Here is a 19,890-nt window from a genome sequence, read left to right as displayed (position 1 = left end):
CAAACATTATATTTTTAACAATTCAAAGTCCAAGATAAATACATCAATTTTTGAATTCCAAGAGATCTTGAAGCAGTGCAAATAGCATGATGAGGCAAGCAAGTGAAAACTAAACTGGTAACTTTAACCAACACAATAACAGGAAGCAAAATTATTCTACTTATCACAAATCAAAAGTCTATAGCAGTGATGGCAAACCTTTTGAGCTCGGCGTGTCAGCATTTTGAAAAACCCTAATTTAACTCTGGTGTCGTGTTACATATAGAAATTTTTTGATATTTGCAACCATAGTAAAACAAAGACATATTTTTGATATTTATTTTATATATTTAAATGCCATTTAACAAAGAAAAATCAACCAAAAAAATGAGTTCGCGTGTCACCTCTGACACGCGTGTCATAGGTTCGCCATCACTGGTCTATAGGCTGCTGGCTTCTTGACTTCCCTCAGTGGAGTCCAAAGGCAGGTCTGATCTGCCTGCCTCTCACCAGGAAAGCAAGTGTCTGTTAGAAGGCATTCTACACCCCTGATTGATTCCTCTTCCTGTGCCTGAGAGGATTCTATCCCAATCCTTTAAAACTGCAGAAGATACAGTCATTTTCAGGCTATGCATTTCACTGACTTAAGGGACTGCTTTCTGGAGTGGTCTCTAGAGACACCTTATCTCATTTGAATGGCAGTTTTAAGAAACCAGTTTTTCAGACAACATGGAGTGACTCAGACAGTGACTAACGGGGCAGGACCCAACCTCTTAGATACTAAGGAACACAGCTGAGATAGACAACATTGTCTTCAGAAAAGAATCAGGCTTCCGAACTCTTCTCAACTTCTTAATTTTAAAAAATAGAACAAGACAAAAGCAACCCAGTAGCAAACAAATAAAACTAAGCTGAGTGACAAGGGAGACATGAGAGAAAAAAAAAATCACAGTGCTACAGAACATAAGGACTGGAGTGGACCTTGGGTAGCTTCTACTTAAACAACTGATAAGGAAATCGAAGCCCACAGAGGCTCTGACTTGTTCATTCTCAAGGTTTTGTAACTAGTCAGTGGTGAAAAATAAGTTCTTTGGCACTTGATTCCATCTAACACTCCACACCTCTTTTTCACTGGATGCTGAGAGTAAGGAGGCTTGGGTTGCACACAGTAGGCATTCAAGCATATGCTGATGCAATTTGCAATGCTGGGCACAGAGAAAATGAAGATTGGAGAGCAACACTGGGGCTTTTCTCAAAAGGCAGGCCAGACAGTGGATGTGTCTTCAGCTGCTCCCCATTACAAACTCCTCACTCTTAATTCGTTTTCAACGCCTCCGACATTTCACATCTTCTTGGTAATTAGGCAACAGTCCATGTTGTTGTGTGTGGCTTGGGCTCATTGCTTTTCTAGTCTTACAGACTTCTATACTTTTTTTTCCAATAGCAAAGTTTTTACTGTTTCTGCCTTCCAGAATAAACATGGGACTCAATTCTCTTTCACCTCCAGGGGAGCATAGGAAGAATAGTCATCAAGGGGCTGGAGCGCCTAGACTTTACATACGTTCTCCTCATGTGAACACTACTATAACTCATTTTTTATGAAGGTGCAACTAGACTGGCCTTATCTTTTGCCAAGAGAATATGTTATATGCAGGGATGGAAGAGATACTGAAAAATAAACTGGACCACAGCAAACCATCTCTGACAAATGAGATAATCTTTAAAGGATTTCAGAAAAGAAAATTCCTGAACATCTTCTCTGTGAAATTTTCTTACACCTAACCCAAATCTCTCCAGCTGCAACATAAGCCTACTTTCTCTTGTTGTCTTCCCACAGAAATCAAAACTACCTGGTTATAACTCTTTTATAGTTAAACACAGGGGAACAAACAGCTGTCTTTAAATAAATCATTTTTTACCTTAACTTTTTCAAGATTAATTTTTCCTCTAGAAATCATTTTCTAGCTTTTTAATCATTACTGTGATTCTTTCTCAAGCCTCCTCCAAAAATATATATAAATAAATGTGAGAATTTTAAAAGAGGGGAAAAAATATTAATGCCTAACTTGACAAAAATATATCCTAAATATTCCTACATTCCGGACCAAGATTTATAACTTCTTTAGTCCCAAAAGTCTCTAAAAAAACTAACAAATACCTAGAGCAGTGGTTCTCAATCAGGAGCAATTTTGCCCCCAGAGAACATTTGGTAATGTCTGGAGACATTTTTAATTATCACAACTGGGGCAGAGGGGGGGCACAATGCTACTGGCATGTAGTAGGTAGAAGACTGGATGCTGTTAAACATCATATGATGCACAGGACAGCTCCCTACAACAAAGAATTATAATGCTCAAAATATGAATAGTATAGAGATTGAGAAACCCTGACTTAAAGCAACATGGTACATGAAAATGTAAAGAACAAACATGAGAAAAGGAGAGGAAAACTGAGTGAAAAGGTAGTAAGGGAAAGAAAGATTTAAAAAATGAGAACTAAAAAAGATGATAAAGTGATAAAGAACCAAAGTAGCTATTTTAAGTGCAACACAATAGTACTTCCTGCTATAAAATGATACTGATATCATCTTGCCCACTTGAAACTGCAGCTTTACATTCCTCACTAATAACTGACCTGGGTCTACTATAACCTACCTACTAGAATACGAACTAGATCCTTCTCTCCAATCTTTCACAGTCTATTCATTTCTGTAATGATTCACTCATTCATACAACAAATATTTGCTGAGCATCTAGTACATGATAAGCACTAAGATACAACACTGTTAGGCAAAAACTCCTGCCAAAGTAGACTTACATGGGGGTAGGAGAGGTAGTGAGAGGGGAGCTAATGATGCACCTAGTTTACTTTTCCTAAGTGAATCTCCTCACACTTATTTCTAATAATAGGGGTACATCTATTGGCAGTACTCGTCTCCCAAGTCATTTAAAGACTACCTTTGTGATAATCATCACTGTCACTCTTATCTATGTTTGATAATAAATGAATATGTAATAAGCATACTTTCTAGTTCAACATCCATAGAACAATGTTTCTTCAAAGCAGGACAAAGCCTTTCAGCCTCTCCCACTAAGAAAACCTTCTAGAGCATTAGAGATAAACTTACAAGGTTATGACAGAAAGTGAAAGGAAAACACTGACAACAACAGTGAGATCTATAATCCGAAACAAATCACCTCAAAGGGTAGCTTACAATAAAACCTCCAAGTCAGAAAACATTAAAATGCAGAAGAGCTCTCTAAGAGCACCGCCACCTAGTCCTCTCCGAGACGGAAGAGCACTCAGCGCACACGTGCTCTGGTGTGCAGGCGTTAGTCAGGCTTTAGGATTGCTGGTTTTATACAGTGGAAAACAACTCTGATCCACCAAAGGAACACTCAAAACTTGATCTCTGTCCAGGGATTTAATGGGTGAAGTAACAGGGTTTTGCACACACAGCACCTTCCCTGAGATTTATATGTAAATCCATGGGAGATGGTGAAACCTAGAAAAGTTTTAGCATTTACTGAGATCAGCAATATGGTACAGAAACCTGAGCATAGAAGGAAGGGGTATGGTTCAGGAGGAAGAAAAAATGTTGGGAGGGGAAAAAAAATGCTACTCTTCTCTTTAAGGGAAAATGAGTGGACAGTATTCTTCCCAAGGAGGACCCTTGGCAGTTGCACCCAGGAAATGAACATGACTTCTTTAAGGAGCTCCTAGGGGGCTGAGATGGAAGGCAGAGGAAAGAGAAATCCAGAGGGATTAAGAGTGGGGGGTTGAGAAAAGACTGTGTTTAAAGGGGGCTTTAGTAAAGGTAGAGAAAGAGGGATGACATAGGGATGGAGAATCATATTTCCCAAACTTCATGAGCAAAGTAGGAGTGAGTGAAGGGAAGAGAAGGTGGAGGCCTCTAAGAATTCACACCCTGTGCCCTCAGTTACAAACACAGTCTAGTTGCTAACAATATTAAATTCCAAAATGACTTGTAATGTAGGAAAATAAAATAAACATCCTGCACACTTACCCAATCCGGGTAAACAGCTTCCCATGGGCATGGAGAAAACTGAGGATGAACCTTTTGTTCAGCTGCATGGGAAAAAGAGAGGAGAAAACAATTAAACTTTCCCCAGTTTCCTGTTACTGAACAGAGTCCCTAGTGACACAATAACCTGGCCAGGGTCTAAGGGGTGGGCACTAGGGATGTGAACCAAATAGACATGCCCAAACTCTCACACAGACCCAGGGCACATGCCCAACAGCTGCTGCTCAACTGAGCCAAAATGACAGCAGCCTCAGTGAGTGGATAGCACCCTCTGCTGGCAGCAGTGCCTGTGTGCAGGGAATGAAGAGTTGAATCCCAACTAAGCTGAGTGGAAAGATGCCTGCAGCTCTCTGAAATCTGTGAGCCACTCTTACACCATGATGATGGAAATGAAACACTGACATGGACAGGGATAATAGTGATTTTGGATAAGTCCCTAATCTTATTCATGAGTTATTTTTCTTTCTAACCAAGAAAGCAGGACTCTTCTTTGGTAAACAAGGATAAAGTAACCCACCACTAACTAGCTCATCAAATTATACGTCTCCATCTTTTAAGACTAAAGTTCAATTTCAAGGTCTGGAGCTGAAAATTCAAGTGTTCACAGGAGGCCAGGTTTGAAATAGGCTGGTGGGGACAGTAGTAATCCATGGCTGGTCTACTCTTTATGGACCCAGGATTATCATTTCTTTCCTTTTTTTTTTTTGTCTTTTAAAGAAGAGCTGAAAGCTGGGTTTTTATGTGAAATCCTCTAGCTTTTAAATGTTGGCTTCCAATTAAAAAAAAGAAAAAGGAAAAAAAGTAAACATTAGGCAAAACACGAACATGCCAGCCACATCTGGCCCATGAAGTAAAAATTTACAATCTCAGTTCCATGTTCTCGAAAACCTACTGCTATTAAAACTGAGGGGAGAGATTCCTCTGAGCAAAACAAGGGTGGAAATTTAACTCCAAAGAAAGCGAAGATAATAAAAGATCAAATCTTGTTGTCATCTTCCCTGGTCTCCTAGAAGCAATATGCTCAGAGGAGTCAAGAATCTTGATCTCAGGGGGTGATTAGGGCAAGGAACAGTCCAGCACCTCTGGATACTCTGCCCAAGAAAAAAAAACCTCTTTTGATTTACTCCCTTGCAAAACAGAACGCCAATCAAGTTATGGCCATTCTATCTATTTCATACAGAAGCTAGGTGTGGGAAAAGGAGTGCATTCTCACCCCACCAATGACTTCAACAGCAAATTCTGCATACAAACTTCAATCTTTATCTTTGTTTAAACGAATTACATTTAGTCAGCAATACTATATCAAACATTGATTTCTAGTTAAAAAGCTCTAGATGCCCTAGCTGGTTTGGCTCAGTGGATAGAGCATCGGCCTGAGGACTGAAGGGTCCCAGGTTCAATTCCAGTCAAAGGCCATACCTTGGCTGCAGACTTGATTCCTAGCCCTGGTTGGGCCGTGTGCAGGAGGCAACCAATCGATGTGTCTTTGTCACATCGACATGCAAGTCTCTAGATCTACTAGTAGAGAAAAGTGGTGAAAAACACGGACGTTCCTGTCAAATCTCTGCCATTTATCTGCTAGGGGATCTCAGACAACTGGCTGAAGCCCCGTAAATTTTTCTTTCTATACATGGTGATAACAGTACCCATATATTAATGGGTTGGTAGCTTGAGATAAGGCAAGTAAAAGCATGCTTGACTTGTTGTAAACACTCAATTGTTAGTTGAACATTCTACCCCAATGAGTGATAAAACAAGTAGTAAAATGTTAACAACTAGAGAATCTGGGTAAAGGCTATATGGAAGTTCTTTGTATCATTCTTACAACTTTTCTACAGGTATGAAATTATTTCAAGATAAGGTAAAATATCTATTCTCTCTCTATTCCTATTTTATCCCTTTCCCCACAGTTGTCAATCATAAACTGGTTAACTCATCCATTACCAGGAGAAATCCTTTACAACCGGTTATATTTATACATACAGGATAGTTTGATAGAAACAAAACAATATTAACCCATCTCATTCAAGGCAATTACCATCCCCTAAGCTACAAGGCAGCTCAGAAATTTAAACAACTTAAAGCAGTAAATGGAAGAATTGGAACTTAAACCTAAGTCCTCTGATTCCAAAAAGTTCTCCTTTCCTTATACTGCATCTATCTCAGGAAGAGAACTGGTGAGCTTTACTCGTGAAAGGCTGATGAAAAAATAAGAGCAATTAAAAAGCAGCTCAGGCCCTAACTGGTTTGGCTCAGTGGACAGAGCGTCAGCCTGTGGACTGAAGGGTCCCAGGTTCAATTTCAGTCAAGGGCATGTACCTTGGTTGAGGGCACATCCCCAGTAGGGGGTGTGCAGGAAGCAGCTGATCAATGTTTCTAACTCTCTATCCTTCTCCCTTCCTCTCTGTAAAAAATATATTAAAAAAAAAAAAAAAAAAGGCAGCCCAGTTTTACTTTTAAGTTTTCCTTACTTATTAGATAGGAAACTCATACTATGTGATCTACAATGCCTCCTGGAGTAAAATGAGAGCACTCGTTGTCTGTTTCTGAATATCGTGGTTCTACCTATACTTCCCCAAGATCCTTCCCTTAGAGCAGCGGTTCTCAACCTGTGGGTCGCAACCCCTTTGGGGGTCGAACGACCCTTTCACAGGGGTCACCTAAGACCATCGGAAAACACATATATAATTACATATTGTTTTCGTGATTAATCACTATGGCTTTAATTATGTTCAATTTGTAACAATGAAAATACATCCTGCATATCAGATATTTACATTACGATTCATAACAGTAGCAAAATTACAGTTATGAAGTAGCAACAAAAATAATTTTATGGTTGGGGGTCACCCCAACATGAGGAACTGTATTAAAGGGTCGCGGCATTAGGAAGGTTGAGAACCACTGCCTTAGGGTAATAGATGAAGCCCACTTAATTACCTGAATTTGCACTGGCCATTATTGTATTTTACTATATGTAGTAGAAAGTGAATTTCAATGCATTTTGTTTCTACCAGTGAGCATAAAGGGAATCTTCAGGAACTTTTCAAACTAGAGGCAAAAATACATTCTCTCTGACCTTAGTTAATGAGAACCACTGCTTTAGTTTTAGTCTGAAAGTATCTGTCACCCTAAACATATAGTTGACTTTTGAACAACATCCTTATGTTTTTCTTAGTAACTTCTTTCCTGGATTACTTTATTGTAAGAATATAACATTATTACATATAACATACAAAATAGGGTATTAATCAACTGTTTATGTTATCGGTAAGGCCTCAGGTAGTTAGTAATTAAATGAGTCAAGCAGGCTATTAGTAGTTAAATGAGTCAAAAGTTACACATGGATTTTGGACAGTGTAGGTCATCAGGGCCCTTGACCCCACACTGCTCAAGGGTCAACTGTTTTGTTTTAAATCACCAACAACACTTCAAGTAGGAAAGAAGTTAAAAATTTAGATGCATTCTAGAAAGAGGAAATAAAGCATGTTATATTGAGAAAGTAGATTTGTTAGACATTGACAATATGGGCCTAATCAACACTGTATATAACAATATAAAGTCTTCTGTTTTGAAAAACCTAACTGATACCAAGTCCACAATAAGGAAAGTCTTGTCTTATTTGAGCTTTCTTCCCTCTCCAACACATCATAGACTGGCTTTCATTTTTGTAACTTTTTATGGATTGTTTTTGTTGTTGTTGTTTGTTTGTTTTTAGAGAGGAATGGGGGGCGGGGGGGACATCATCAATGTGAGAGAGAAACATCAACTGGCTGCCTCTTGTGCATACCCTGGACCCGCAACCTAGGTATGTGCATTTGGGACCCTGTTTTGCCACTTTTTGGTGTACGGGATGATGCTCAAACCAACCGAGCCACACCAGCCAGGGCATAACTTTTTGTTTTTTAGTAATACACTCAGATGGTCTCATTCAGGTAGAGAAAAAAATATTACTCCTCAAACGATGAGACTATTTGCCTCCAGATCTTTCTTGTACATTTACATACTATTCACCAGAAACTAAAAATGCTTCTTAGGTACAGCCCCGAGGAACAGAGTTATAATTATTAAAGGGCTCCTAACTCTTTATTTTAAGTTCAAAACCAAGTCACTATGTATGGACTCCTGAGCCTTTTGTACCACCTAAAAGCAATGATCCAAAGAGACACTAATGGCAGTAGCTGGATGGTTAAGTCTCTAGACACTCACAAGTATGACTGTCCTGCCCTTAACTATGGGATTATGGGTAAAATGGTTTAGGTTGTTCCTCAACTGTAAAATTTAATTTCCACCATTGGCATTACCTAACTCCAAGCTGAAAGGACAAAAGTAGATAATATAAATTTAAAGCATTTTGAAGAGTAAATGTTTTATGCAAGCCCTGGTAATTATCACTCTACTGCTTTATGAACTGTGGAGCAAGGAAGGAGAAAGAAGCTGCTCAGAGGTAAAAATATGACACAGAGGAGAAGATTCTGAAATACACCCAATTTCCATTCCTAAATAGTTGCTTTTGCTTCTAAATAATAGTGTGTAAACTGAATTTCTAAAAACTGAATCACTTTAAGGATAGTAAGAGTATTCAGTATTAAAAGGAATTCTAATGTGCATTTTTAAAGTGTTTTGGGGAGTATTAATTATCATTCTCTAATTAATCTGTCCAGAATATTTCTTTTATATATCAAGTATTTAAAAACACACACACATACATACACATGTTTAAAAAAAAACTTTGTTTTTAAAAGGAGGTTCTGTCCTCTTAGATGAGACCAAATTTCAATGGTACCTATTAGTAAATGTCTGGGACTTTCAGAATAGGCAATCAAAGCCCATTTATCATCTCCCTAAAGCACTGAGATCACAGGATAGAGGAGAGTGAGCACAGAGGTTATGCTGTTCACCTTCATCCCCATGCTCCTATGCCAGGCAGAGTCAAGAGCAAACCAGAAGACAGGGTCTCAAATGCCAAGGAACTTATAGTCCAAGAACAAAAGATAAACAAATAACATACCAACTTGCCAACTCCCCATTTATGTTCCAAAACCTAAGACAAGGCCTGAGGGCTATGAAGGTGCCAGGAGCACTGCATTTCCCTGTCTCTATCCCTCAGCCAAAAAAAGTCTTTGTGAGAGATGAGATCTAAGATGATAATAAAAGCCCAGCCTGTGTGGCTCAGCGGTTGAGTGTCGACCCAGAAACCAAGAGGTCACCAGCTCAATTCCCAGTCAGGGCACATGCCTGGGTTTCGGGCTCAATGCCCAATAGGGGGCGTGCAGGAGGCAGCCAATGGATTATTCTTTCTCATCAATGATGTTTCTCTCTCTCCCTTCCTCTCTCTGAAATGAATAAAAACATATTTTTTTAAAGTGGGGGGGGCCATGGAGGGGTTTGGGGAGGGAACAACCTGGCACACAAAATGTGGGAACCCTATCAATTAATCAGTAATGCAATAATCATTTAGTAGAGATAAAAATTATTCCTTAGGACTTTCAGTATTCCTCTTTCTAGGACATAAAGAGTCACACAGAGGCTGAAGTAAAGCAGGAATGGTAATTACTCCTCACCTTTAGTTTCTCCACCTCTGAATTGTTCTGGGCAGGATGACAGCTCAATTAGCTCTAATTAAGCACAAGTTTCATGTAGAGATGTCCTACTTAGACAGCTGGATCTGAGCCATGTGAATTCAAGTGTAAAATGTGCCTCTTAAAACCACCTCTTCCAACTAATGCACCCCTTGAAACCACGGCTCTCACCCTCACACTGCAGTTTAGTGCTGCCTCAACAAAGTCTTACATTAAAGCAATTTACTGGCTATTATTTCATTATCTCTCCTACTTAATGCCAGCAGACTGGAGGGAAATTGGGCTAAATGTCAAATCAGCAGTCAGTTCCAGAAAATCCAGCCAGCAAGCAGAAGGACAGCCGAGCTTAGAGTACCCGGCAGGCTCTCAGGAGGGAAATTGGCACTAGGTAAAGAAAGAATGGAACCACAATTTTGTGACTGCTCTATATTTATTGTTCATTTGTTTGTTTGGAGGGAGAGAGTAGGGTAGAAGAGTATGATCAAAGACTTACTGATCTTAGAGTGGAAGATCTAGGTTCAAATTTTGGTTATGTCATTTATTTGCTATATAAGTATTGGCAAGTCACTTCATCTTTTTTTTAAAAATTATTGAATTTACTGGAGTGACACTGGTTAATAAAATTATATAGGTTTCAGGTGTACAATTCTACAACACATCATCTGTATATTGTATTGTGTGTCCCCCACCCCAAGTTCACCTCATCTTTCAAAAGCTGTCTCAACTATAAAATGAGGTTGAGTGAGATCAGTTCAGTGATTCCATAACTCTCATTGTATGTGCATCACAAGAGCTTTTGTAAAAAATAGATTCCCCGTCCTACAGAATCAAATCTTCAGAGAGGGGGGGGGTTGGGGACTGCAAATCAGCATTTTTAAAAGGTCTCCAGGTAATTCTGAAAAACAGCCAGAATTGGGGACCACTGGGCTAGATCATGGGTCAGCAAACTATGGCTCAAGGGCAAATCTAGCCTGCTACTGTTTTTTTTGTTTGTTTGTTTGTGTTGTGTGTGTTTTGGTATGACCCATGAGCTAAGAATGGATTTTATATTTTTTAACAGTTAAAATAAAAAATAAAAATATTTCATGACCCATGACATTTAAATTTCAGTATTCATGAATATGGTTCTGCTGAAACGTTTGTTTACATACTGTTTGTAGCTGTTTTCCCCCTGCAAAGGCAGAACTGAATAGCTGCAGCAGAGAATATATGGTCCAAAAGCCTAAAAATATTTACTATCTGGCCCTTCACAATCAAGCTGGATCCCTGTGCTAGATCACCTATAACACTGACATCTCAAAAATGTTTTTACCTGTGCAACACTTGAGAAATACCTACCACACACATGTACTGGAATCAGCAATGATTCCCAAGGGCATGAAGAGTGAAGGGTAGTATGATTTAATAGAAACCCCATTTCCTGGATATTCTGATACCTACCTACCTACCTCCTACCACCTCAGGAGAATCATCAATCTACAGTGTTCCTTACAATTCTAAAGGCCCACAAACGTATAATTCTACCTAAATCTAACCTTTCTTGCCAGCTTCTGAGTAAGCACCATCCTATTCTATGATAGCAAAAAACAAAACCCCACCAAATGCCAAAAGACTGCTGTTCTCAAAGATTCTAAACTCAAATATGCTAAACCCTACAAAGAAATATGAATGGGATGCTCCTGGTTTTCACCTTGGAAGCCACTATGAGGCTAAGTGACCAGGTGGAAACAGAACATAATCAGTCCAATAAAGGTTTCACTTAGGCCTGAGAGCCTCTGAACATTTCCCAAAACATCCCTAATCAAAGGAAAGTGCCAGATTAAGGTTTATGAATCCCTGTGCTGCGGTCTGACAATCTATAGCAACGAGTACAAAAGTGCCACCAGTTTAGCATCTCTAAGTATACAGAAGAAGAGAGAAAGTTCAGCCAAAGGACAACACTGTTGCTCTGACTGGGTTACTTTCTGAATGACTCTTCTTTCTGACTCATCTTTCTCAGGGCCTGGGAACTCTCATGCCCATCCACCAAAAAGTAGGGGAGCTGGTATATCCTGTGTCTGAACTGCACAAAGTAAGATAAGAGGAAATGGCTGAACCTTCTAATCGGTAATCATGTGGGCAACCAGAAAGTAGTTCTCTAAAGACACAAACACAAATTCAAACTCATCTTATAAATGAATGGGTCAACAGAGGGTGAGAAGAACCCATTCAACACAAACTTACCATCTTCTGTGTACATGACACTGTGCACGAACTACAGACAAGGCAGAGATAATCCCTGCTCCACCGATGACACAATTAGTATCAAGACTGAGGAAGTACAGGATGCTGTGTATTTCCACAACAGGAGCACCAGAGATCTCCAAAGGAAGAGACCCTTGAGTTGAAGCCTGAAGGTTGAGTAAATTAATCAGTTGGTTTTGGAGAGAAGCAAAGGGAATGGCATATGTGATGGTCCCAAGAGTGGTACATTACAGACTGGCATGGCCAGGAGGGAGAGTCTGCAAAAGGGAGGATGGAGAAATAAACTGGACCAAGTTGTCAAAGTCCTTGTTAAAGAGTTTGACCTTATAGCCACTGAAGGGTTTTGAGCAGGGAAATACATAAGAAAACCTCCATTTAAAAAAGGACATTCTAGCCGTAACCGGTTTGGCTCAGTGGATAGAGTGTCGGCCTGCGGACTGAAGGGTCCCAGGTTCGATTCCGGTCAGGGGCATGTACCTTGGTTGCGGGCACATCCCCAGTAGGGAGTGTGCAGGAGGCAGCTGATCGATGTTTCTCTCTCATCGATGTTTCTAACTCTCTATCCCTCTCCCTTCCTCTCTGTAAAAAATCAATAAAATATATTTTTTAAAAAAAGGACATTCTAGCCCTAGCTGGTTTGTCTCAATGGATAGAGGGCTGGCCTGCAGACTAAAGGGTCCTGGGTTTGATTCCAGTCAAGGGCACATGCATGAGTTGCAGGCTCGATCCCCAGTAGGAGGCATGCAGGAAGCAGCCAATCAATGATTCTCTCTCATCACTGATGTTTCTCTCTCTCTTTCTCCCTTCCTCTCTAAAATCAATAAAATATATACATATATTTTTTTTTAAAGTTTCTTTTCCCTAACAGTAAAATAGTAAAAAAAAAAAAAAAAAAAAAAAAGCCCCTAACATTTTTCTCAATAAACCCACAATCTGCCTGATTAATAATAAGGAAACAGTTCTTCAAGAGTCAAAGAATGTTTGTGCCTTCAATCACACACTATCATCAAGGGACTGTGCACTGTCCAAAAAAAAAAAAAAAAAATATCTGAAAACTTACCCTCCTTCCTACCCACCTACTACAATACAGGAAAACCCCTGACTCTCAGGAAAGGGAGGGGTAAGAACTAATCTAAGAACCCAAAGGAGAACAAAGCTTCAGTTTAAGAAAGATGTGGTCACAAAGGTTTCACAAACCACTCTGCTGTGGGCACCAAAAAGCAAATAACCAGTACAGGGAGCTCTGGCAAACTCGTGTAAGATTCAGATTTAAGCAAGGCACCAAATAAGGGAAGGATTCTGGCGCATCAACTCCTAGAAAAGTGTTTCAAGTTAAAAATGGTTATTCAGGTTTGGATGTGAACTTCTGTATCTGTTCTTTATCAACAGAGGCACCTCTACTTCACTGGCAGCTAGCAGCAGAAAGCAAAGAAAACTGTTAGAATACACATAGACAGCACAACCTGGTACAGCCTGGCATTTACCTGGACACCCAAGACAAGGCTATAAACGGCAATGCAGAACTTGTGGGATTCCACATCCCAATTGGAACCAAGCATCTCCAGGTACAGGCAGGCCATGATGTCATTTTCCCCCCAACAGCCAGACAGTTCAACATTAAGGCTGAAAACCATAGCACTTTTGGTGAGAGTCAGTTTCACTGTGACTGGAGCTTCCATCTAGTTTTTTATCAGTCATACCTTTTCTATGCTGGTTCCCAGACCCAAAATACCTAGTTCAAAAGACACAGTAAACAACTTCAAATCTCTTTGATTCAATTCTCCTTTTCATTCTCCTTATCCTCTCTCAACAATGAAAATTAATCTTAGGCATACCAGAAAGCAGGAAAACGGTGCTCCATCCCTGCCACTATTACTATTAAATGTATAAAAAAATTTGAGTTTAGAGTTAAAAGGAAGAACAGAAGTGACACAAAATAAAAAACCCACATGTTTGTTTGTGACAATTTATCAACCTGTATGGCTGATATTATACACTTTCCTGTGTGTATAGTATACTGTAATTAAGGTAGGGTGTTTTTTGTTAATTACCACAGCCTTTCCTACTGTTTCACAAAAAGTCTTTATTCTATAACCAATACTCTTTGTCCCATATGCCCTAAACTCTACCAAGATTCTAACTCTCATGTGGTAGAAATGAAGGTGACTGTGCTAAAAGTTTGGGGCTCCACCTAGGTGCTGAAAACAATGCTAGTGTTAGGTACCAGATCTGTTGATAGTATAGACCAGTGGTCAGCAAACTCATTAGTCAACAGAGCCAAATTTCAACAGTACGATTGAAATTTCTTTTGAGAGCCAAATTTTTTAAACTTAAACTATATAGATAGGTACATTGTTATTAACTTAATTAGGATACTCCTAAGGCTTAGGAAGGGCCACACTCAAGGAGTCCAAAGAGCCGCATGTGGCTCGTGAGCTGCAGTTTGCCAACCACGGGTATAGACTATATTCCTATTTTACAAATGTAGAAAGAAGGAAAGAGATTTAGAAAAGTATGCATGGGGAGAGGGGAAAAAAGGAATATAGTAATCCACAATATTATTGTCCTTTGTGACTCCTAGTCTGCCATAGTCACAAGGGACAACATCTCAGGGCATCTATTAGTGCCTTATTCAACCTTTTCATATATGTCACTTCAAAGTATTTAAAAAGCCATATTGTTTTACAGATCTGTCCAGAAGTCTAAAAGAAAATCTGCCAAAGAAATTCCTCAGAGAGAATGTCAACTGACTTACACATAGTTTGCTTTACAAATTAGGACTAGCATCTCAAAGATTTGTAGCACAAGTCAGCTCAAAATCTCATTAGACAGAATAAGGTTTTACATCTTTACCAAGAAAATAACAACCCTGAAAAATGCAAATCCATAGAGGGTACGATCCCAACTCCTCTTTCCCATATGCTTCAGTAACTGTAATCCTACTGTGCATGTGAAAGGCAAGAATAGGACTTATTGCCAATGGTTACAACACAAAGCATAACTTATTCCTAAGCCAAGCTGGGCTTGGCTCAGAAAGCTTCCCAGAATGATGGAAGGCATGACTTTAGGATGACTCAACCTTTGCTAATGCATAAAATAAAGCAGAGAAGGACTATTTGAAGGATACACTTCTAGGCTTGGGCCAAATCAAAAGCCCAGAAGTATCAACTTTGTGATAAATCTTCAGTTCCAGCTGAATAATTAGACAGCATCAATATGGACATCTGTACTATGGCCTAAGATAGTCTAATGATAGACTCTTGGCTAGGAATCTCAGAAGCAATCACTTGCAGTTTCTAACCACACCATTGTTTTTATCCATGTTATTCCTTCTGCCAGAAAGTGTGCTACCCACATCGAACTAAAGAATTTTTTCATCCTTCAAAACTAAGGATAGGGCACCTTTCTAGGTAGCCTTCCCTATTAATCTGTATTACCTCTGTACAATGTATATTATTTCTATTATTACACTTGTAACACTTTATTGCAAGTATTTATTTACATATCCATTTTTCCTACTAGACTGTGAGTTGTGAGTATCTTTGAGGGAAGGACCAAGACCATTTTATGTGCAGTGACTAGAATGATTAACGTATAAAGGTACTCACTAAATATTTATGGAAATGACCCAAATGGGGACAGGGAAAAGCTTGATCCCCTCAGAGATGACTAGCTGCCCTGAGAAAGAGTTTTTACAACTGAACAAGAGGGGGGAAAATGACCATATAAAACTATGAAACCACTTAGTTAAAGCAACAAAGTTATATACAAGATAAAATAAATTAAAAATGAGAAAGAGGAGCCAAAGAGAAAGAAATTAGAGGTCATTATTAGTAAGGACACTACATAAAATGCATGCCAGGAAGTCCTTTACACTTATTAAAGGAAGTTACAAGTTCAGCTCTAACCCCTGGAACAATTAAAATAGAGAATTATTCTTATAACAAATTCACAAATGTACACAAGGTTTAAAAAAAAAAAAAAGCACAACTATCTCTGATACTAAAAACAGAAATTCCTCCTCAGAGTTTCCACAAAAAAGATACCATGTAATGCATACAGCAACGATTCCCTAGGTCTCTTTATTGTTATTTTTCTTAATATAGGCTGATGACCTTAGACCGAAGTACAATTCAGTCAAAGCAATACTACTAGAAACCAATATATCACCTAGGTAAACAGTTCTCTAACGGTTCCAGGCACAGATGGCATGAGAAGAACAATAACAGGAGAGATGCCTAGTGATTCCCATGCTCAATAAATTTTTGGATCAGTGGATAGATGGAAGACAAACAACTGGAAAAATCACTGAAGCTCTTAAAAATAAAAATGTGTAGTAAATACATTTTACGGAAACTCAAGCATCAAAAGGAGTCTTAATAGTATTTTAAGCTCCTTCTGGTCTAGAGAGTCTATATACTAATACTTGGGAAAATAAAACTAAGCAGTAACTCCAATATTAAATATTTATGAGTAAAGTGAAAGGCTTCCAAGAGGGGAAAAACCCGGAGTTTTCCCCTGGAGCCAAACAAACAGTCTGCCGACTGGGGAAAGATCACAAGCCAAGAAAACGACTATTTCACATTCTCTATCTTAGCCCAAACATTGAATCCAAGACAGTGAAATAGAGTAGACAGATGCAATTGTGGAACCTGTAAGAATAGAGAGGGAATGCAGAATGATAGAACTACAAATATGTCTACCCCAAGAGTATGGGCAGAAACAAAAACCAATATAGGAAATTGGTGAGAAAGGCAACACGGGGAAAACGAAGGTCAATGCGGTCTCTTACCCCACACAACAGGCAGTATGTTACTATATAAAATGAGCTGCTCCCACAGACACATCACCTCACTACTCTACTCCTTCCTATAGCAGTTGCAGATTGAACAAGGATCCAGTGTAAGGGTCTCATTCATATTTGGAAGGCTCTTCACAGAGTAGGAGCTGGGTCCTAAGGGACGATTTATATACACCCTCACATACATTCCAGTTGGCTAGAACTCAGCAGCTGATTGCTCCCTTGTCTAACTTGGTAAAGAGCCAAAGGAGGACTTTTTTTCAGTCAACTCTCCCAGGCTGGAAACTCTCTAACCCCAGAGTTCTGGCTTAAGTATGGATATCAGGTTATTCACGAGATGCCAAAACTACGTCTTTACATTGGCTTTGAACAAGTCTCTCAAGTACACAATACAGATTCCCACAGATCTCAAAATCATCTGGTCATTAAGGCCAAAGATAGCCACTTGTCCTCACATACTAGTAGAGAGGTCATGCTTTTCAAAGCATGGGCAACATCAAAGCAAACCTTTCATCAATCTCAACAATTCTTGAAATGGGGGAACAAGCAACAAATATACTCATTAAATGGCCCCCTTAAGACTCTTTTATTCTAGACCCTACTGAAAACTCGCTCTATTCCTCTAGCGACTCGAATACTCTCACTATGATTGATCCCTATGTCATGAAGAGCTGAATCCCAAGTCTGTTTCTCTCGAGGAAGAAGGAAACCTTAACAAGGTGTGTTGTTGTTGTTTATCTCATCAAACTCCACACTTGGTAGTTCTCAACCAGAACTGTACTGCCCCTCCCAGGAAGTACTTGGAAATGTGTGTGTGCCACTACTGGCACCTAGTGGGCGGGGCCAGGAATGCTAAACATCCTGAGGTGACAGGTCCACAAAATGAAGAATTGTCCCCCCAAAAGGCAGTTATGACCTCATTAACAATTAGTGCCCTAAATGAAGGACCTCCACATTAACTATCTTCACCCTTCCCAGCTTCTAGAGCAGTAGTGGGTAAACTTTTTCTGTAAAGGGTCAGACAGTAAATAGTGCAGACCTTGTGGGCCACATATGTTATATGTCCTTCTTTTTAAACATCCCCTTATGTAAGAATGTCATAAACCAATCTTAGGTTGCAGGTCACTGGCAGACTTTATCTGCATCTATTCTAGAGCATTACCTGACTCAGTACAGCCTGTTTATGTTGAGATGTTTATTAAAATAAAATATGATGGAGTGTGTTATATACAACTCTAATAATGTATATACTACAATTGTAAAGAACACAATAAGAGTTTCAGAATTTAGTCTTAAAAGATAAGAACTGGGACATATATTTGACTTTTAGTCAATTAAATGGTTCTCTCATCTCTTTTCCTTGCCTATGCATGTCAGTCACAACTTTCCTTCTGAATTTTCATTTTCAAACGTGTTATTGGAAAGAACACAAGCAGTCTTACCCTCTCCCTGAAAGATATATATTACTTCCTATTCACCATGCGTGCCACTCAAAAAGTCTCTTTAAAATTCTACTGTTAACATTTTTTAAGATGTCTAAACCAAACCAAAGCCTGGAAACTCTGACTGGTATCTGGGTCCTGACTTTCCGGATGGTAACTAAAGGTCACGTGGGGTGGAAAGTGGCCTGTGGGTAACACAGAATACACATATGCACGCGAACAGGATATGTTGGTAATCTGGTTTCCTGAGACCTGGTGAGTTGTGAGAGTTCTCAGCAACACCCTTGGGGAAGATGAAAAACCTTAAGCTGGGCAATACTGGACTTTTAAAAAGTGTCCATTTTTGGAATTTCTAGCTAAAACAGAATGTGCAGATAGACCTCTTCTTTCTCCACATTTTACTTGTCTAAAAATACAAACAAAACAAACACAAAAAAATAAATGAGTATTTGACGAGGTTTCTTCAGTGTGGAAGCTGGTGCTTGCAGCATGGCTTATGTCACGTCTCAAGCCCCGAAAGACAGAGAGTGTGGTTTTGGTGTTTAACCAGCCTCAACTGCACCCTGGCACTGTTTCTTCCCTCAGAGAACTTCGCTGTCAGAGGAAAGAAACCAGCCTCACATCTTGAAACAAAACGGCTAGGATAAAAATAAAGCCCTGAAGTGGTTTGGTGACCGAGGTCATGTGGGGTGTTAAGGGTTTGTAGGTAGGGCCAATGTACTTTGAGAAGTTCCACTCACTGCCAACCACAAAGACACAAAGACACCAGCCCAAAAGTCCAGCAGTGATCCAGACAAGTAGCCCCAGTCTTTGCCTGTTACGGACTGCTCCTCACAGCACACTTCACATTATCAATAGCTGAAAAACCCAGTCCTGGTCCTGACTTTCTTTAAGAGTAACCTCACTAAGCTATTTCTTTTATTTTTTAATCTATTTTTATTGATTTCAGAGAGGAAGGAAGAGGGAGAGATAGAAACACCAATGATGAGAATCATTGATTGGCTGCCTCCTGCATGCCCCACACCGTGGATGGAGCCCGCAACACAGGCATGTGCCCTGACTGGGAATCGAACCATGGCCTCCTGATTCATAGGTCGATGTTCAACCACTGAGCCACGCCAATCAGGCACTAAACTGCTTCTTACAGCCTAAGAAAAACAGAGCCAATGTGTAGCCTCTTCCTATAGACAGAGGCTTTTATGAACTCCTGTCATCCCATGTTGCCAAATCTCAATTCACAGAATACTTCCAATAGCTTCTAGGGTAGAAGGGTATGACACGAGGTACATACTGCAAACTATTTTATAAAAATAAAGGGCTATACGTAACATGAAGTTAATATAATCCCCATAGCAACCCTAAAAATCATGATGGAATCTTTATATTCATGAGGCTGAAAAATTAAGCTAACTTTCTCTGCTATTATGACATAATTATGAGGCAATGAAATCACCACAGATAAAACATTTATCTACCAGCATACTCAATTCTTCTCCATCACTGTAGATTAAATCAATGCTTACGTCACCCAGAGAAAAATCAGGCCAAAAGCTTTTTTGAGCTTTAGTTCTGGAATTGTCAACCTAAAGGTTCACAACCCTAGGAATTAGAATCCACTCCACTACAAGGCAAGTCATCCTGCCTAAGGAAGCAGGTGTTATAAACTCATGCTTTGACCTATAGTTGTTTTCACAGGACCGGGGGTAGGGGAGAATAAGAGGAAGGTAGAGGCATTAGACATGTACAACCCACATATCACAGCTTTCTTTTCAGCTCAGTGGTGGTGGTGGTGGCAGC

At 39.5% G+C, this 19,890-nt stretch overlaps 1 protein-coding gene across 1 annotated transcript in view; it reads right to left on the bottom strand.

Moving 5' to 3' along the window:
* Positions 1–19,890, bottom strand: part of SMG6 (SMG6 nonsense mediated mRNA decay factor) — a 214,971-nt gene that overhangs the window by 167,315 nt on the left and 27,766 nt on the right. Inside the window, exon 9 of the mRNA XM_070394713.1 lies at positions 4,007–4,068. Within this exon, the coding sequence (XP_070250814.1) occupies positions 4,007–4,068 (62 nt within the window). The remainder of the gene's footprint in view (positions 1–4,006; positions 4,069–19,890) is intronic.

This window comes from Myotis yumanensis, unplaced genomic scaffold (assembly GCF_028538775.1).
Source record: "Myotis yumanensis isolate MYYU_CA2020_CCGP unplaced genomic scaffold, mMyoYum1.0.hap1 SCAF_16, whole genome shotgun sequence".
Taxonomy (NCBI): Eukaryota; Metazoa; Chordata; class Mammalia; order Chiroptera; family Vespertilionidae; genus Myotis; species Myotis yumanensis.
Note: the sequence above shows the minus strand (reverse complement) of the source record. Positions and strands in the feature narration are given on the sequence as shown.